The sequence below is a fragment of the Labrus bergylta genome, chromosome 18 (assembly GCF_963930695.1).
Source record: "Labrus bergylta chromosome 18, fLabBer1.1, whole genome shotgun sequence".
Taxonomy (NCBI): domain Eukaryota; kingdom Metazoa; phylum Chordata; class Actinopteri; order Labriformes; family Labridae; genus Labrus; species Labrus bergylta.
The window spans coordinates 26,388,910-26,408,446 of record NC_089212.1 but is presented as its reverse complement, the minus strand read 5'-3'; the positions used below and the strand labels follow the sequence as shown (position 1 = coordinate 26,408,446).

The 19,537-nt window shown below is 42.7% G+C and overlaps 1 protein-coding gene across 2 annotated transcripts; it reads left to right on the top strand.

Moving 5' to 3' along the window:
• Positions 1 to 3,087: 3,087 nt before the first annotated feature.
• LOC110002960 (solute carrier family 2, facilitated glucose transporter member 1) lies at positions 3,088 to 11,507 on the top strand. 2 transcript variants are annotated; one of them, XM_020658644.3, is made up of 11 exons: positions 3,088 to 3,463; positions 4,346 to 4,432; positions 4,756 to 4,854; positions 5,916 to 6,076; positions 6,163 to 6,403; positions 6,491 to 6,653; positions 6,956 to 7,140; positions 7,335 to 7,436; positions 7,909 to 8,010; positions 8,179 to 8,382; positions 9,455 to 11,507. In XM_020658644.3, the coding sequence occupies exons 2-11, from the start codon at positions 4,418 to 4,420 to the stop codon at positions 9,632 to 9,634; spliced, it is 1,452 nt and encodes a 483-aa protein (XP_020514300.2). In that variant the 5' UTR covers positions 3,088 to 3,463; positions 4,346 to 4,417; the 3' UTR covers positions 9,635 to 11,507. The 2 variants fall into 2 exon arrangements, with proteins under 2 accessions (XP_020514300.2, XP_065822770.1); XM_065966698.1 differs by lacking the exons at positions 3,088 to 3,463; positions 4,346 to 4,432 and having other exon boundaries at positions 4,735 to 4,854.
• The last annotated feature ends 8,030 nt before the right edge of the window (positions 11,508 to 19,537 follow it).

Here is a 19,537-nt window from a genome sequence, read left to right as displayed (position 1 = left end):
CTCATATTGAGCCATCTTTGATAAGTTCTCTGCTCAGCACGCCGGACAGGGTCATAGTGCTCTGAAGTCCTCGACTACAGAGTCTAACCTTCCCATCAGATACGATCCCCCCTGGTCGCCTAAAGCCTGACGTTCACATCGATTATATGAAAGCTTTGTTTGAATGTTATCTCAGACTGGACGACCGATTTGTTTACGATGGTCAGTTAATGTTATTGTTATCATCTTTTTGACTGATTGATTTTAGTCCAACAATGTTTCATGGACAATAAAGTAATCGTATAAAGACTTCAGGATCAGCGGTCTGATTTGAGGTCTGATTCCTTCCTGACGATCGCGGCTGTGTTCCCGACTCGAAGCTGCTTGGTACAGATAACCTTTCCAGATTATGTCGTAGTGTGAGTGGAATAAAGATTTAAGCTCATGATTTATGTGCTCACAGCTAACGACCTGATCGTCGAGCACTACCTGAGAGCTCACACTGTACGAGTGAAATCAGGACAGAGCATTCAAAAGAAAACTCCCACAGACCGAGGTTAGATCTAAATCTCTCTCTCTCTCACACTCTTCATCGCCATCAACAAGCTAACTAGCGGCTACATCACAACGAATATTCTCTGTCAGCTGGAGGTGTGCAGATATTTCCTGCTGATGTTTCTTTCATGATGGGAGGGGGGGAGACAGACTGCTGTTGTCATGGTGATATCAGACGCTGTCCATCAGTTTGTGCAGCAGGAACAATCAGGAAAAGAAAAATCTGTGAGTCAGCGGACCAATCAGAGAGCCAACAAAGGGTCAACCCTGTGTTCAAACATCAGCTCGCCCCAAAAACTCCAGAGAGAAATTTAACTGAGAGGCTGGAAAAAAAAACATCCTGAGGATTTAAAGAAACATTTTGTGTTTGCTACGTTCTGAAATTAAACCACAAGGATAAAATATGAGATGTCTGATGTTTGACATCTATTAGCAGTTTGTAAGTTGAAGAAGCCATATTGATATTGTGAATAAAACATTTCAGGTTCACAGCTGTCTGAGAGCTCTTTTGTTTTCAGTCTCTAAAACAACGCGCTGTGTTTTCACAGAGCAGCGTTTAGCGAGGATGATCTGTTTCTCATCACCTCCACGCCTCAGGCACCAATTAATATTTATTCATACATATTTCACAAAGCCTTCATGACAAAGGTTATTTTCATGCACAAACGATGTGGTTTGTCGAAGCTGGGAAACGTTTCCTGACCCTGAAATTCATCTTCTCTTTACTTTTATTTACTTGGCTCGAGCAGCTCGACAGCGAGAAGCAGTTTCTGCCCGTTAAGATTTTATTTCTAGTAAAGAGGCAGGTGTGTGTGTGTGTGTGTGTGTGTGTGTGTGTGTGTGTGTGTGTGTGTGTGTGTCCATGGTGATTTCATTGTGTCACTTATAACGTAGATTTTATGTGCACACACACATTCCCGGGGATAATATGTTCACAGAAACTAGCATGCAAACACGACCACAACAACCCTCGTACCTGTGTATCAGCCAATTACAGCGAGTGGGTTTCATTAAATGTCGGTGATCCGTGACGGGAAACGAAGAGAAAATCACAAAGACGAGAAAATCAAAAGCTTTATGGATTTCAACCTGTAAAACTGAAGTAATGAGCTGTACCTGTTTGCACCATTTCGGGGAAAGGAGTTAAGTAAAAGACCGGTATGTCCTAATAAGGATTTATTTTTAAAACAGGATAAATAAATCTAAGTTTACGAAGAACTGCACCAAAGATGAAACTAACTTTAAGTTAAAAGGTTCAACTTTAACCTTTGTGAAGTTAAAACTCTACATTACATTTAAAGCAGTAACTCTGACACCTAGTGTTTAAAATGGGTACTGCAGTCTAAATTCTAAACATTGTAGAGAGCTGTCTCCCCCCCCCCCCCCCCCCCCCCTCTAGAGTGGATGTTCACTCAGGTCACCATGTGGTGGACTCTGAAGCTTCAGTGTTTATCCAGCTCTGCATGGGTCTGTAAACCTTTCTGTGTTCTAACCTCTCTCCATTTTTCAAAAGCATCTCCAATATTGATCCTAGTTTGAGCACGTTTCTGCTCGTGGAGCTTATTAGAAACATGCAGAGGCTTTTTAGGTCGGGTACAATCACTTCTATCTGAACCACTTCTCTTGACCGCTTCCATCACTGCAACACCTGTTGACCTGATAACTGCTCTCATATCTGGTAAACCGAGGGGCGTCCAAAACGGCCAACAGAGGGGTGTAACTTTTAAATCGGCTCCTTTTTGAGAAGGAACGTCTTCACAGATTTGATCAGAATGAAACAATCTCTTAAATCAGAATCCATCTGTCTCCTGGTCGAACTTTAGTATGTTTTTATTATTTTGTTTCTCTCAGAGCTTCAGGATAGGCTGGAAGAAAGGGAATGTAGAACATCACATTCTACTTTCGTTTAAAGTAGATTTTTTTTAAAGTGACAGCACTGGTGTGGTGTCGATACTGAAGCTTTACTGCTCAGACTCTGAAAACTTAAAAACATGTCAGCGGCCGTCAAGAAGAAACTTTGGCTTCATCGTGTTAAACAGGAGGAGTCTGAGACACGCTGTCCATATTATTACACTCTCTGGTGTTAGGTAGGAGAAGTAATGAATCTAATTAAGGGTTAACCCTAAATTTCCACTGTGATGAAACATTTTGACTTCAAAGGAGAAAATTTTTTGTCTTATTCTTGTCACTAGAGGTCAAAGTCCAGTTACTCTTCAACATTTTCACTTTTATTTAGATGATATTCCTGCTTTCTTTCTTCCTGAGCTTTGTCCTCGTGTTCTGGTTCTTTCAAATATTTTGTTCCCTGACATTTTTTTTAACTTAAGATTGTTATTTATGTGTGAAAACATAACAAGGAGTCTTCTCTTTGGTTAAGTGCTCATCTTTGGGATACTAAGAGTTTAAAACACTCTCACATGTCATCATTATCTGCAGCTTTCTAATCTTTTATTGCTTTGGATGAGACTAAAACGTTGCTTTGTGGATGAAATAAACTGTTATTTGAAAGTTCCTAGAGAGACGTTTGGAGATGAAAGTTTTCAGGACGCTCTTGAATGTTCAGTGAAGATCGCCACAGAACAGCCACAACACGCCGCGAAAGCACGTGATGCCAAAATGCCGACTGAGTGCTCCTCATGGAAACCTGTTCTCTTTGGTCCTGACCCGAGGTCAGCTGTGAGACTTCACCACAGAGCTGATCTGAGTCTCTGTGCAGGACGTTATCAGATCCTGGGTCAGTTTGAGCGCAGGATGTGGATCAGCTGGTCCCCCAGAGGAGGCCATTCTGTCAGGCCCGCCTCAAATTCAGCAGCCGAGTGCGACTTTATCACTCGACCCTCCACTCCAGGACGAGTGTGTGAAAGTGTGTGTGCCTGCAGGAGAGGTGCGTTCACTCGTAGGGATCATCTTTGGAGCGTCAGGATTCTTGGTGAGAACTTTCTTTAATATAAATATCTTCATGTTTTCTGTCTGTAAGTCGGTCAGTTGGTAATCAGTTCAGAGTATCAGAGTGTTTGCAGTTAGGGAGAATCAGAGTCATCTTTGTCTTTAGTACTTAACCTGACGTCTTTAAACATTAGCTGTTAATGTCTGAGAGTTACATCGATCACCTCAGCGCCACCACAAACCTCATTTCTCTCTCTCTCTCTCTCTCTCGATCGTGCGTATCGGCTTTATTCCTCGTCAAAGAACTTTAAACTGTGGAGAGTCTAACATGTTTGCACTGCAGGTCCATCCTGTCGCTATGACAGCATTCTGTTTAAATCGGGCGCTGTATGACCAAGACTGCGCCGTTACTTTTTACTGCATGTTTTATATTCAAGATCGTTTATTTCCCGATCAGAAGAGGAGTGAGGAGGGTGAGGGTACAAGACACGATAAGTAGGAGGTAAAACTACAGGAAATATCAAACATTAGGAAAATAGCACCGGTGACATCAACAGCGCCTTTCTTGAAAGATTTTCAACTTGAGCACTCGGAGCGGCCGCACAAAAACAGGCGGTGCGCTCAGAAAAGTCGTCCACTTGTAGGACAAAAGCCTCCGTACATTAGGGGAGCGCACTAACCACTAGGCCACTAGGCCACTGGTGCCCCCGATAAAACACTTTCTGATGAGAAAATCTGCTACTATTGTAAAACAGATGTATTTGGATAAAAACAGACAAAAATTAAAAGGGAAACAAAAGATTTCAATGGAACATATTTATGCCTACTTTCTGTATCTTCACTGGTGATGAAAATTAAAACCCAGATCTTCTGTGCATGTTGGAGCTTCCTACATTATGATGTCATGTTTGTTTGTGTTTCACAGCAGAGGAGGAGAGAAGAAGAAGATAAATGCTCCAACATCTTCAGGGACTCATTCAACGTTTCATCCAGACAAATGGCTTCCAAAGAGGTTTGTTTGTTTTAGTCTCTTTCTTCCTGACTGGGCTTGGGGGGGGGGGGCACTAACGCACACACGTGATCATTTAAATTTTGCGCTCTGGTGTGTGAAAGGAGTCGTCCTTGACCTTCACCTTTAACAGTCACAGGGTTCGTTATTGTTGGAGGTCAAAGAGGTGAGAGATTGACCTTTGACCTCTGATAACACCTGAGTCAGTCTGAACTGTTTTTGAATTAATGGATGGAAGTAAAAAAACATTTAATCTGATTCTTCAATTAATCAATTATCAAAATAATGGCTTGGAATAAATGTCAATGACCATGATGTTGTTACAGAGCCATCTGACCACCACACTCCTGGTGTCCATCCTGGCGGCGGTGCTTGGCTCCCTGCAGATTGGATACCACACGGGGAACGTCAACGCTCCAGCCAAGGTGAGCCGGACAGACGGGAACTGAGTGAGGGGGAGAGACAGTGTGGTATGTTACAACAGAAGATACTGAAAGCAATAGTTTCATTTTAGAGTTTGTGATGTCTTCTTCTGTGCGTTAATTCTCATTTCAATACGTTGTTTTCTCTTTGGCATTCCCTGTGTAAATATATACAGATACGCGCCTGAGTCAAACTTTCAACCAGTACTATCAGCTGATTTGGGCGGATAATACCACAGATAAACATCACATATGACCAGTTATGAAATCTGGAATCTTCATGTTTTTCTTCCTAAAAACAGCCTTGTTACCAGCCTCAAACAATCCAGTATTTGTCAACTCTTAAATGCCCAGACTTTTTGTATCAACAAAGAAATGCACATGAATAATGGACCCTGAAATGACCAATATATCTCAGAGAGAAACAGCCTTGATCTGCACCAAAAAGCATCATGACAGCCTCGTTGACACCTGCACAAAACCTCCTGAAGTTTATCACTCTGAGCGTCATGTGTGAACACAAACAGCTGAATGTTTCTCTCTTCACCCGGAGTTTCTATTTTAATTCCCTATACATTTAGAGGAGTGCAAACTATGTGAAAACATCTATAGACAGAGCACAAAGATATGCAGATATTCAGTATGAGGCCAATATCAACCAGAAAGATGGTGCAGACGGGGATGCTGGAAACCTGTCCGCTGGTCGGACAAACATCTCACACCGTCGATAAAACACTGAATAAACTCGAGGATTTCCTGAAAGTCTCCGGCTCGGCTCCAGGCCTGGCAGGATTTGAATTTTTCACAGGTACACGTGAGACCGATCGTCTATGCTGACACTGAAGAATGTCCATTCCGCAAAATGTTCTTTGCAGATCTGTTAGAGCAAGACAGACAGTCAAGATGACTACATCGCTGTGGGAGTTGCTAATGCATCATGTGCATCATCTACAGGAGCTCTGAACGGAATAATCCTCTGAATCATGAGATATCAGAGCACATCTCTTGGAATTTATCAAACTGTCTTTTCTGATGTTTATCTTTTGTTTTTTGAAACTGTTTAGATCATTGAAGAGTTCTTCAATCACACCTGGAGAGCCAGACACAACGAGTCGATGCCAGATCACAGCCTGACCCTGCTGTGGTCGCTCTCCGTCAGCATAAAAGACTTCGGCGCCTTGCTCGGCTCGCTAGGAGTTAAATATCTGGCAGATTCTTACGGAAGGCGAGAACAACAATTGTGATTCTTTACATTTCCATTCTGCTCTAATTTTTTAAGTTTTTTAACTTCTCTCATGCCTTCTGCTTCAGACGTAACTCCATCCTCATAGTGAACTGTCTCTCCATGGTCGGAGCATGTCTGATGTCCACCTCCAAAGTCTGTGAGTCGTTCGAGGTCCTCATCCTGGGACGGTTGGTGTTCGGTCTCTTCTGCGGTCTGGTGATGAGTCTCAATCCACTCTACATCCAGGAAGTGTCCCCCACAAACCTGAGGGGGGCTTTCGCTACACTCAACCAGGTGTCCTTCGCCTTAGGCATCCTGCTGGGAATGGTGAGGACTGTTGTTTGAGATGATCGTATCGTCTCAGAGTCTCACAGCCCTCCTGCCTAACTCAGCTTCTGTGTTTGTGTGCTGCAGGTGGCAGGTCTGGAGACAGTGTTGGGCACGGAGCATAACTGGGCCATGATGCTGTCACTGTCCCTCATCCCGGCCTTGGCACAGTACCTGATCTTCCCATTCTGTCCGGAGAGTCCTCGCTACCTGCTCATCAACCGAGGAGAGGAGAGCAAAGCCGAGGCCGGTGGGTCACACTTAAGTTTTACTAAAGTCCTTAATAAAATAATTAATTTGGTGTTCATATCAATCTGAGTCTGATTGGATCTTAGTCTGTATCAAAGAAGGAAAAAATGTATAGAGAGGGGCGTGGTCAGACACAGCTCATTTGCATTTAAAACTGCAGATGAATTGAAACTGGTTAAAACAGCTGAAGAACCCAGCTTTGAAATTCCAGGGGTCAAAAAAATGGAAATTCTTTTTAATGGTGTCCTGTATCTCTCTCAGCTTTGTGGCTATAACACAACAGACCTTCTTTTGACCCTGCAGCCCTGCTGAGGCTGCGGGGCTGCACAGACAAGGTGCTCACGGAGCTGGAGGAGATGAAGGAAGAGGCCGCCCACACTCAGACCGGCGTCACCATCCAGGAGTTCTTCAAGAAGCAAAGATACAAGCAGCCAATCATCATCGTCCTCATCATCAACTTAGGCAGCCAGCTGTCTGGATTCAATGCGGTACTGTGGCTTACTTCCTGTCTGATGAATATTTCACTTGCTGCTTTTCCAGCATTTATTCAATAAATGATTCAGGCTCAGCGCTACTCTTATGCTCCTGCTCAGATTCTGGGGCAGTGTGTCAGGACGTTACCCACTGAAAGTTGTTCCAGCAGCCCGCTAATCTAAAATACATTTCTGCTCTTTCCTTCCAGATCATCAATTATTCCACCAGGATGTTCCAGGCTAAGTTTGACCAGGCCAAATACCTGACTCTGGGTGTGGGCGCCGTCAATGTGACCTTCACACTGGTGGCAGTGAGTACAAAGGGAGTGGTAGTCTTTACATGTCAGCTCCTGATTTGCACAACGTCATATCGGCTTTATAAAATAAATTCAGTGACACCAGAACTTTCAATCTACAGAGGAATACAAACTTGAAGGGCCCTAGATAGTCCAGGTGTTATGTAGTGTACCCCGTGTATGGAGGCTGTAGTCCTCATCGCAGCGGCCGAGGGTTTGAATCCAATCTTGGCACTTCAATGCATATCATCTCCATCTCTCTCTCTCTCTCTACTACTAACATTTCCCGTCAAATAAATGTTGTGCCCCCCAGACCCCCCAAAACAGACCGAGTCTTTTATACCAGTATGAGATATATTCAGGATTTAACTGTAATTTCATTCAATTATAAAAAAAATCACTTTATCAACTTTACAGTGTTTGTAAAATTAGAAAACAGGACAGGATGAGTACAAAGTCACCACTGTTTTGTTTTGTTGTGTCTAAGTTCTTCCTGATGGAGAGGGCGGGGCGGAGGAGATTACTCCTGACTGGTTTCATCTCCATCGCAGCGTGTACCTTACTAATGACCATCGTCGACTCCGTCCAGGTAAGATCATCTTCAAGTTGTTATTTTCACACAGTTTGTAATGTTTGACAAACCTGACGCACACTCCGAAAATCAATGTGGGTAATCATACTCAAAGATGAAACCAGAAAAACACACAAACTGTCGATAATTAATATTAAATGTGAAACTTGTTAATCCCCCGTGCAGCACCTGGTCCCGGAGCTGCGGAGCCTGCAGGTCCTGCTGGTTTTCTGCCTGATTTCGGCCTACGAGCTGGGTCCAGGTCCAATCTCCTGGTTCATCGCTGCTGAGCTCTTCGACCAGCCCGGCAGGCCCATCGCGATGGCCTTCACCAGCATGCTCAACTGGGGAGGGAAGTTTGTCCTGGCACTCGTCTTCCCTCCGTTACTGGTGGGTTTTAAAGTGCTGGGCTGCAGGAGTGTGTTTGCTTTTGCAGATTCTCTGGTTCCTCTGAGAGAAGGCTGTTAAATACAGCCTGTAAATCTGTTCAGCCTTTTATAAACACGACTTTACTGTACGCTGTAAAAGTGCTGTAAATCTAGTTACTGTTAACTAGACATAAATCTGAAGCTGAATCCTTTAAATTCAAGGTGAAATAATAAAGACTAAAGTAACAGTTAACCAGGGAAACATCAGACTGTTGTTGTGCTGCAGCAAACCTTGAACCAGCACAAAGAGCCAGATTAAACATCCTTTATGTTTCTCTCTTCCTGAGTTAACGTGTTAAGATGTTTCTTCACACATTTAAGTAAGAAGCTCAAATGATGTTAAAGTCTTTCTATGTGATTTTTCACACTTAAATGTAGAAATCAAGTATCTCCTCTGAAAATAACTCTGTGAGTCATGACTGTCTACAATGGGTGTAACACCCGAGTCCCACTGTCTGTGATGTTTTCAGAGTTTTCAGAGTCCTATCTTCACTTTGTTTACATCGCCCGGACGGCCGGCTGACTCCTCCCCTCGTGTATAAAAGTTGTTTAATTGAGGGACTAGAGAAAAGAAGAATAACATACTGTACTCACTGCTTAACTGTGTTTCTAGATCACGCTCATTTCAGGTAAATTTACATGCAGTGTGAAGATACCAGCATAATAAAGATCGCTAGCATTAGCATGCTAACAGAACAATGCAGCGCAAGTTGTTTTGGTTTCATGCTGGTGCTCAAGGGCGACATCTGCTGGATCAAAACATCACATATAAAGCCTTTAAAGTCGTACTGCTGTGTGCTCAGTTTGCAAATTCAAGTTCAGGTTTAATGACAGTACTGATGAGCGGCACGCTGTGGAAAACAGAACTGACTGCCTCAAAGCAGCTGCTGAGGAGTGGGGCATGATGGGTAAACAAATGTGGTTATTGTGACTCAAAGGTAACATTTAGAGGTTTTGATCTTCAGAGACTACTTTTGGTTACTTTAAGAGAAACAGGGACAGTTTAAACCCCCCTCTGTTTCTTCCCCACACAGAAAGTCTGCGGTGCGTACGTCTACCTCCTCTTCATGGCCGTGGCTCTGCTCGCCTTCACCTTCACCTGGATTCGCCTCCCGGAGACAAAAGGTCGCACGTTTGATGACATCGCAGAGGAGTTCAGAGGAGCAGAGGGAATCCCTTTAAACAATAAGACCGGATTCAACACTTTCACCTGACCGAGCGTCAGCAATCACAGCACGTGGTCATGGACTAACGGTTAGAGGGTCAGGGGTTTGATTCCACTCACTCAGGACAATCAGAGCATATCGCACACAACAAGTTGTTTTTTTTTTCTAAGTGTTGTCAAAAAGTTCACCAAAACGGGAAGTTATCTTGAATAACCACAACAGGAGGTGCTGATTTAGATTTTCTATCTTTACAGCTCTATAATCGAGAGCAAAACCAACATATTTTAACTTTTTTTTAATGGAAATTCTATTTTGTGTTCGCTACAAAACGCTGACTGTTAATCAGGGTAACTGTCCCCGGGTTACACGACCATCTGTCGTTCTCGTGTGAAGTGAAACCTGCTTCAGTCATCAGCTGCTTCAGTCTCCTGACTCCTGGAGGAAATATGAATTATTAAAGAATTATCTACAATCTGTGACATGAGACCACTGTTTGCAGTCTCTTACCTTATCTTCCTCTCTTTTTCTGAAACTACTTTTTTTTCTTTTAAATGTTCATTTTTAACATGCATTCACCTATAATATTTCCTGCAAAGTGAAAAGTCTCACAGCAGGTCAAACTGTTTAATCACACACTGACACGGTGAGGTTTTATCGTTTAAGTGTTTCTCTGTAACCACAGAACATTATGAGGACATTAGTTAAATAATAATTGAACCTTTTGTTCTCCTCTAGCCAACAAGAGAGAGAGAGAGAGAGAGAGAGAGAGAGAGAGAGAGAGAGAGAGAGAGAGAGAGAGAGAGAGAGAGAGAGAGAGAGAGAGAGAGAAAGTGCACACATATGCATAGAGAGCTATTTCACATCTGCTGATTGGCACCTGACGTCCACACTGCAGACACTTTAGCTTATGTATTTATACAAGAAGCGTGCAACTTGTGTGTTAATCTGAAATCTGCACAGAGTAGAATATATTGATACTTCAGTCAAACAGGCTGTTAAACGATCAATCTGTAAAACATCTAGAGGATTAAATCTTAAAATGACCTGGTCAGATATGAGAGCACTTATCAGGTCAACAGGTGTTGCAGCGATGGAAGCGGGCAAGAGAAGTGGTTCAGATAGAAGTGATTGTACCCGACCTAAAAAGCCTCTGCATGTTTCTAATAAGCTCCACGAGCAGAAACGTGCTCAAACTAGGATCAATATTGGAGATGCTTTTGAAAAATGGAGAGAGGTTAGAACACAGAAAGGTTTACAGACCCATGCAGAGCTGGATAAACACTGAAGCTTCAGAGTCCACCACATGGTGACCTGAGTGAGCATCCACTCTAGAGAGGAGGGGGGGGGAGAGACAGCTCTCTATAATGTTTTTAATCTGGACTGCAGTACCCATTTTAAACACCAGGTGTCAGAGCTACAATTTACTCTTTTAACGGTCCTATTATTTCCACCAGCAGAGCAGTCAGTTTATCTCGAACCACAACATAACTAGAGAGATATTTTTGATTAGGCCAAATTAAAAATTCTTTAATTATTAAATGTGAGAGAACTAACCCTTTAACCCTCCAAAAGTTTGAGCCCATGGACAAAGATTAAAACTTTAACTTCATGTTTTGAGGCATTTTCTAATAATTGATTTTTGTTTGGGTTGAGAAAGTATTTTAAAGTCTGTTTGGTCTAAACTGTCTCCCTCAGTCACAGGTCATAAGTTGGATTTAATTTATATATTTAGTTGTTTATTTGAAGGATGAACTTTCTTTTTTTACTTTTTTTTGAAGACTTTCAGAAACTCTGATTCATTTTGTAGATTTCACCTTAAAAAATGGGACGTGTGTTTCCACCAACTGCAGGTTTTTATCTTATTATGAAATGACATTGATCGTTATGACGACTTAATAAAAGTGTTTACTGCTGCTGTGAATCTGAGCTTCATTACATTAAATTAAATGATTCTGTCAGTTTGTACTTCGATGTATCTGTCGAGCGGCAGCTGAATCTCGCCTCGTTTCACTCTTTCCTGAGTTCAGGATCTCTTTTTGCTCAGACGCAGAATCCTTCCAGTTCAATATTTGTCTGTGAAATCTCACATCTGTCTCTTAAGATGTCTGTGAAAACCAACCAAAGCTGAGTGAATAAATAAATAAATAAATAGGATAGGAGCCACAGAGGAGAGAGGAGCAGAGAGATCAGAGGGTGAGTTCGGGTTTTCAAACAACAGGAGACAGATTTAATTTCATGTAAATGATTGTTCTGGTTCATTTAAAGTCAGATATTTTAAAACCTCACAGTCTGGTCTGAACTCATTCAGCTTGTAAAAGAGTTTCTTAAATGTTTTTATTGTTTGCCTTCTTTAGATTTGAACTCTAACTTTATTTAAAAATCAACAGAGGAAGAAAAGACAAACAACACACATGAGGTTATTCCACTGAAACATGACTGTGTGACCACTTCCTCTTCTTCAATGCAGCGGCTGAATTATCTCATTTCAAAAGTATGAAAACAGCGCCATCTACTGGACCAAATCACAACCCTCATGGTGTTAAACTACAGGGATATTCAGTCTTTAAAACAGTCCTACATGTTTCAGCGTCAAGCCTTAATCAGGGTAAGGTCATCAACATTTTCAATACTTTAATGAGATTTAAAACTAACAGTCTTTATTTATTTCAAAGATTGATGGTAAGGAAAAGTACCAAAACTTCAAATAAAACTTTGGATCTTAGTCACTTTTTTAACGCAAAGCTGCTGCGGGAGAAAGAGAAGAAAACAAGCTCAAAAGAAAAACAAATACATATATAAATTGTTTTTCCCTTGGTTGTGTGTCTTTGTGAAACAGGACTAATCGATGGATATAAAGTGACCCAGACCGACTCACTGATTAAAGTTCAGGGTGACAGTGCAACAATGAGCTGCAGACAACATGAGGGTGACCAGATGTTAATTATGTTCTGGTACAAACAGCTGCCTGGACAAAGATTGCAATTTCTTGCCTTTACTTCACACGTCAACAAACTTGATTTTGGAGATTTCAGCAAAGAGAAGTACTCAGCCACAAAGCCTGACGCTGAGAATGGGACGTTCACAGTGAAGAATGTGGAGCGGGGGGATGCAGGCTGGTATTTCTGTGCAGTGACTCACAGTGACACAGACACATGAGACAGCTGCACAAAATCTCTCAATTATCTCGTGCTGGAAAAAGCAACCTCCTCTCTAGAGTTGATGCTCACTCAGGTCACCATGTGGTGGACTCTGAAGCTTCAGTGTTTATCCAGCTCTGCATGGGTCTGTAAACCTTTCTGTGTTCTAACCTCTCTCCATTTTTCAAAAGCATCTCCAATATTGATCCTAGTTTGAGCACGTTTCTGCTCGTGGAGCTTATTAGAAACATGCAGAGGCTTTTTAGGTCGGGTACAATCACTTCTATCTGAACCACTTCTCTTGACCGCTTCCATCACTGCAACACCTGTTGACCTGATAACTGCTCTCATATCTGGGGGCAATCGAGGGGCGTCCAAAACAGCCATGTGGGGGCGTGTCTTAAAAGCGCCGACCTTCTCTGGTCCAAACAAATCCAGAGCATTCAGGAGCAGAATCTAAAGTTAGAAGGAGGACATACTGGCTGCTGCATTGTTGTCAGAGAAGCCAGCACTTCAACATAGCATGTTTCCTTAATGATCAGAGAGTAAGATACCTTTATCATCTCACTCTCTACACATCTCACTGATTGGACCTTCAAGTTTTTGTAATGGTTTAATTTTTCTCTCCAGTAGGTGGAGCTGTAGCACCAGGAAATACAAGCAGACGGTTATTGTTTCTGGTTTAGAGAGGAGAGAGGAGGCAGGTAATCAGAATCCAGAGGGTGAAGTTTTAGAGCCACTCAGCGCTCTGTGTTCACTCAGACAACATGTCAACATTATTACTGTTATCATGGCTCGTTGGTAATCTCTTTCACTATTCAGCAGTTACACCTCATCCTTCAGTCTCTACACAGTTGATTCATTCTTTTTTGTATTTCCAGGTGTTTGTCTTTGTGTAGAAGTCAAACAAACTCCTCCGGCTCTTCTCAGTCGACCCGGAGGAACAGTCCAGCTGGTCTGCACACATAACAAGACCGACTTCACAGTCATGCAGTGGTACCAGAAAACTCCTGGAGACAACACTCTGAAACGCATCGGACATGTGTCTTACAGCACCATCGAGCCAGAGGAGCCCTTCAAGAAGCATTTTAACATTCAGATGAATGTTGTTTAAGTCAGATATATGGACTGCTGGACATGAGTCTGTTCAAATGAGACCGACCCACTCAGGTCCAAATAGCTTGGATACATTTATCAGAACAAAAGAAAAACACAAGTAGCTGATTGGTTAGGGCGCGCGGCCCATGTACAGAGGCAGTGGCCCTCAAAGCGGGTGGCTCAGGTTCAAGTCCGACCTGTGGCTCCTTCCCCACATGTCATTCCCTTCTCTCTCTGTCCCTGATATCTGACTCCATCTGCTGTCCTGTCTCTAAAGGCACAAAAAGCCCCAAAACAACAAAACAATAAAAGGTGCAGCAGAAGAAAAGATACCAAACATGATTCTCTACTCAGAGGGAGAACTCCTCCCTGCAGGCTGCTTTCTCTGACAGTTTTAACCTTTGACTTCTAGCGTACAGTGAGAGTGTTTCCTGATCACCTCCCCTTCCTCTTTAAACTTCAGTCACATCAGTAGAGCTGCCGATCTTCATCAGGAGTAGAGACAATAAGTCAGATTTCTCAAACTTATTTTATATTTGACAAGATGATCTGCCTTTTAGTTCTCTGCTGTCTTTCAGGTAATAACTGGATAACGTTTGAATCTTTTGAAGTTTTCTTCTAATTCTCCAGCTCTAATTTAATATGTGTTTCTGTTTTATTGTGCTCAGGCGGTCTGGCTCTGGAGGTCCTTCAGTCTCCCTCTGATGTTCTGACACAACCTGGAGGCAAAGTGCAGATTTTCTGCAGCCATAAAAAAACGGACTACCGGGTGATGCTCTGGTACCAGCGCTCACCTGGAGACACAGCTATGAAACTCATCGGGTATTTGAACGTTAAAGCAGTCAACATGGAAGCCACATATGAAGCAGATTTTACTATGACTGGAGATTTGGGAGGAAACACAGAAAAGAACGGCTCTCTGGTTTTCAAAAGAGTGAAAGCAGATCACAGTGCAGTTTATTACTGTGCAGCGAGAGAAGCACGCTGATGAAAAGACCCCGGGAACTTTACAAAAACCCTCGGTGGGTTTTTCTCATCCGAGGTTTTTAAATAAGACGTGGATTGAACTGCTCAGAGACACCTGCTTTAGTGGTTGGATTCTGGTTTGATGCAGTCACATCATCAGTTAGAGATAAGGGGAGGGGATCGGGGACCAGGGTTTGATTAGTACACCATTAAGGATCTTTGATATTAGGAAGCACCATACGGGCCTGTGTCCACAGAATATTCTTTTTCCATTGGTTGGGCTGTTTAAATAAAAAAAATAAAAAACAATGTAGTTCAGCGTTTTTATTGCTCACCCTCCTGAGCGCTCTCTGTGAAAGAATGTCACTTCTCCCTATAACCGACCAATCAAAATCAAGAAGGGACGGGGCTTCTGATTTCAGCTTTAACAACAACCTAAAAAAAAAAATCACAAATAGGTGTGATTAGCTCATGTCTCGATGGACACACACTGTACGGGGGGTGAATGTTTTGATGACTCATCAGTTTTGATTTGATGAAGGATAAGAGTTATTCACAATAAGGCGTGTAGCTGACCTGATTGACAGGTGGGCGCGGTGTAACGGTTTGTCAGGAGGTTTAAAACCCGCCTCAGCTCCAGCTCTCAGCCTGTCGTTAGGTTGACTGAAAGTTAGACTGAGACAGCATTTCCAGCATGGCGACCGCCATCGATGGGACTCGATTTTGGATTTAGACTTTTGTGAGAAACTTGAATTAATAAATTTGTTCTCAGGACAAATTTGTTTGTTATCCAAGCAAGATACAAATTATTCTAAAAACACATTATCCAGTGGTTTTGATAGAAACTTGGTTCTTTAAAGATATTGGTATCAATATAAAAATAAAAATTGAGGCACCGGTGGCCTAGCGGTTTGTTCATGCGCCTCAGCGCCTTGTATGCAGACTGATGCCTGGGTTCAATTCCGACCTGTGGCTCCTCACATATCATTCTCCACTCTCTCCCTCTCTATCTGATGTCCCGTCTCTCAAATAAAGGCATAAAAAAAAACAAAATTGATCTAATTATCAAAAAAATGTCACGATTCCCCTGTCGACTTGAAACATCTCCAGATGCTTTTAAGAGGAGTGTTTGGATAGCAGTTTGATATGCAGCTGCATTAAGCCCTGCCTCCTCTTTACATCAGAAGTGACTCCTGTTAGTGAGAAAGTGACTCCCAGCAGAGAGACTCAGCTCCATGTCAGACGTCTACATGATGATTAGATATCTCTTTTGCTTTTTCCTCACAGGTAACAGATGTTTTTTTTTTAATTAAGGTGTGTCGTACTTTCCACCTTCATGTCTAAATGTAACGATCTCTTCTTCCTGCAGGTATTTGTCGGGGGATCGAGGTCCATCAGTCTCCCTCTGCCGTCATCAGGAAGGCTGGCGATAGCGTGCAGCTTCTGTGCACACACGGCCACAGCGAGTACAGAGTGATGCTGTGGTACCAGCTATCACCTGGAGAACACAGCTCTGAAACTTGTTGGATATGGATATTCACAGTTCGATAATAAAAGTGTGGAAGTTCCCTTTAGGAATCATTTCAGATTAGCTGGAGTTCTGAGTGGAGACAAAAAGAACGGCTCACTTTCCATTATCGATCTGAAAGCACTCGATCACACTGCAACGTACTTCTGTGCTGCTAGTTCACCACAGTCTACCAAACAGACACCTGCTCCTGACAAAAACCTCTCCTCCCCCCTCTCCTCTCTCTCCCCCCTCTCCCCTCTCCACCCCCCTCTCCTCTCTCTCTCTCTCTCTCCCCCCCTCTCAACCCCCCTCTCTCTCTCTCTCTCTCTCTCTCTCTCTCTCTCTCTCTCTCTCTCTCTCTCTCTCTCTCTCTCTCTCTCTCTCTCTCTCTCTCTCTCTCTCTCTCTCTCTCTCTCTCTCTCTCTCTCTCTCTCAAACAGTAGAAAATAAATAACTTGCATTTCTTGCAAACAGTTTTTCCTCAGTGTTTACATTTGACTCCTTTTTGTTCGGTGTCGTCTTCCCTAAAGACTAAATGTGTCCAAACGACGGGCGTTGCTTCCATGACGTGGATTGGACGTGTCGTCATGTGACTCTGCCCTGAAAATAATCCAAATAATCGTCAGGGGCAAGATTACATGAATTACAGGTTCTGAATGTCGGTTTCAATTCATTTTACGATGTGCCGAGCCCTACTACGGACATATGGACTCTGACATCACAACTACAGAAATGACCAGAGGCAATGTGTTCTACATCAATTTGGATCTACATCAAGAAAAGACTGAAAAACCTTTTTTTTTTTTGTCTCAGCATCTGCTCTGATTTGATGACATCACTTCCTGCTCCTCCTTCTCATCATCAACGCGCTGCAGAGACTCGGGCTGGCTCCTCACATTCAGCATCATGGCGTCCTGTTACAGCGTTCTAATCTTTGTTTTGTTGTGGATTGAAGGTACTGCACATTTAAGAAGATGTTTTGAAGATTGTCACTCAATGAACTGATATCTATTTTATAAATCTTGTGTCTCTTTTCAGGACTTTCTCTCAGTAAAGAAAAGAAGGTGTTTCAGACTCCAGCTGACCTGCTGATGAAACCAAAGGGTGAAGTGAAAATGAGCTTGACTCATGACATCCAGAGCTATGACACTATCCTCTGGTATCAGCGCTCAGCAGGAGACACTTCACTGAAGCTGATCGCCTACATGAGTTATAAACGTGGTTATGTGGAGTCTGCGTTTGAAAGCCATTTTAACGTGAGCGGAGATGGAGAGAAGACCGCTCATCTTCACATCAGAAACCTGAGTCACCCTGAACACGGGGGAGAATATTTTGGAGCAGCTTGGAGGCACAGTAATGGAAACAGTGTCTCTCTAATACAAAAACTCTGATAGTGATCCAGCAGACCACAGCAACAGGAAAACCACCGGACACCACCTGACACAGGATCAAAACTCAAATAAAAACAGCCTCCATTATTACTGGAGAGTTTTTCTGTTCTGCATATCAACTTTGAGTCGAAAAAATGATGACAATACTTTTATATAAAATCTTGAAAACAAGTCGTCCAGTGTTGTTTAATACACCGTCTGTTTTGGGGGTTTCTCGGAGTGAAAAAAGATTTATGGTGTCTTCCTGTGAGATGATTTTTATCATGTTCATCAAAGCCTACATCGGTCAGTTACTGTGGGTGATGGTGGCGGTTGCATTTGCAGTCAAGATGGCGAATGTCCGGGGCGCTGGTGGTGGTTAGTGTTCGCGCCCCATGTATGGAGGCTGTAGTCCTTCAAGCGAACGGCCTGGGTTCAAATCCGGCCTGTGGCTCCTTTCCCGCATGTCATTCTACTCTCTCTCTCTCTCTCTCTCTCCCTGATTTCCATCTCTATCCACTGTCCTGTCTCTACAATAAAGGCACAAAAAGCCCAAAAAAAAGCTTTAGATAAACTACAGTGCCATAAGAATATCTCTCAGCATTTAATATCAGTTTGTTGGTCAGATACAAATACATAAAAAGCAAACCAGATGTTGCACAAGATCTACATGAGACACAACATGATCAGTGAAAAGTGATACAGCGTTTGTCTCTGTGGATAAAGTAACAAGGATAGAAGTTATTTCTCAGTGAAGGTGAGTCGTTTATTTGCTCTGTGTTTTATGATTAAATGTAAAACTGAACAGCAGAGAGCAGTGACAGCACGCTGACATGAAGACAGCTGTGAGCTCCTCCTCCTTCATCATGTACGATAAAGGGAGATCTCCCATCACTGAGTTTTCATTTATGTCTTCACTCCTCTCTGTGTGAAATGTCTCTCATTTTGTTTCTCTCTCTCTCTCTGCTCTCAGGTAAGAGACTCACACCATCTGTCGTTCTTCTCATCACACCATCAAACCTTCATGTTCATCATCTCTACTTTCCTTCTGTCCTCTAGACTTTGTGTTCTCCCTCACGATCAAACAAACGCCCGTAAACCAGCTGATAAAACCTGAACAAGAGGAAACCCGACTTTCCTGTAACCATGGAGACAACGCCTATCCCTACATGCTCTGGTACCAGCACAAGGCAGCAGCTGGAGGAGGCCACAGGGCCATGGAGCTGATCGGACTGCTTCATTATGAAAAGGCAAACATGGAGAAGAACTTTGAGGCACGTTTTAATATCACAGGTCATTCAAAGGGCGACGCTGAGCTGGTTATCTCTCAGATAAACCCGGCAGACAGTGCAGAGTATTTCTGTGCAGCCAGTCAGCACGGTGCTTCATCTCCTCTGACTCCTTTTACAAAAACACAGCAGCTCACTGTGTCAAACACACACCTGCTGCTTCAAACCTACACCGTGGAATAAAGAGGAAATGGGACTTTGTTTTTCAACAATCAAAAGTCTCAGTTTGTTACCAGATGTACAGAAGCTTGGGTAGAACGTCCATGCTGTCAAAACATGAAGCTAAGCTAACTATCAACTACTCTCAGATTAATCAGTAACCATTAAGAGTAGTAAAAAGCAGTGTTTGGGATTTATTTAGGGTTTAGAAATGAGATGTTGCAAACACAGGTGACTGTGAGTTATAGCTCATATGCACTCTTTGTTTTGAAAAATATGTTTATTTACAAAAAATTTTCTTACATCGTGCAGGCGTGCACGTATAAACACTTTTTTCGGTTATGATTTTGTGAGATTTCACAACAAGGTGTGACTCAAACGAAAGGCCCCGCCCCCCCAGGTGAAATGTGTTGTTTTTATGA

Bases quoted from the DNA above. Each gene is read 5' to 3' on its own strand.
- LOC110002960 (XM_065966698.1), top strand. From the start codon at position 4,735: ATGACCATGATGTTGTTACAGAGCCATCTGACCACCACACTCCTGGTG. The intron at 4,855-5,915 runs GTGAGCCGGACA...GAAACTGTTTAG, and splicing joins ACGTCAACGCTCCAGCCAAG to ATCATTGAAGAGTTCTTCAA. The intron at 8,383-9,454 runs GTGGGTTTTAAA...TTCCCCACACAG, and splicing joins TCGTCTTCCCTCCGTTACTG to AAAGTCTGCGGTGCGTACGT.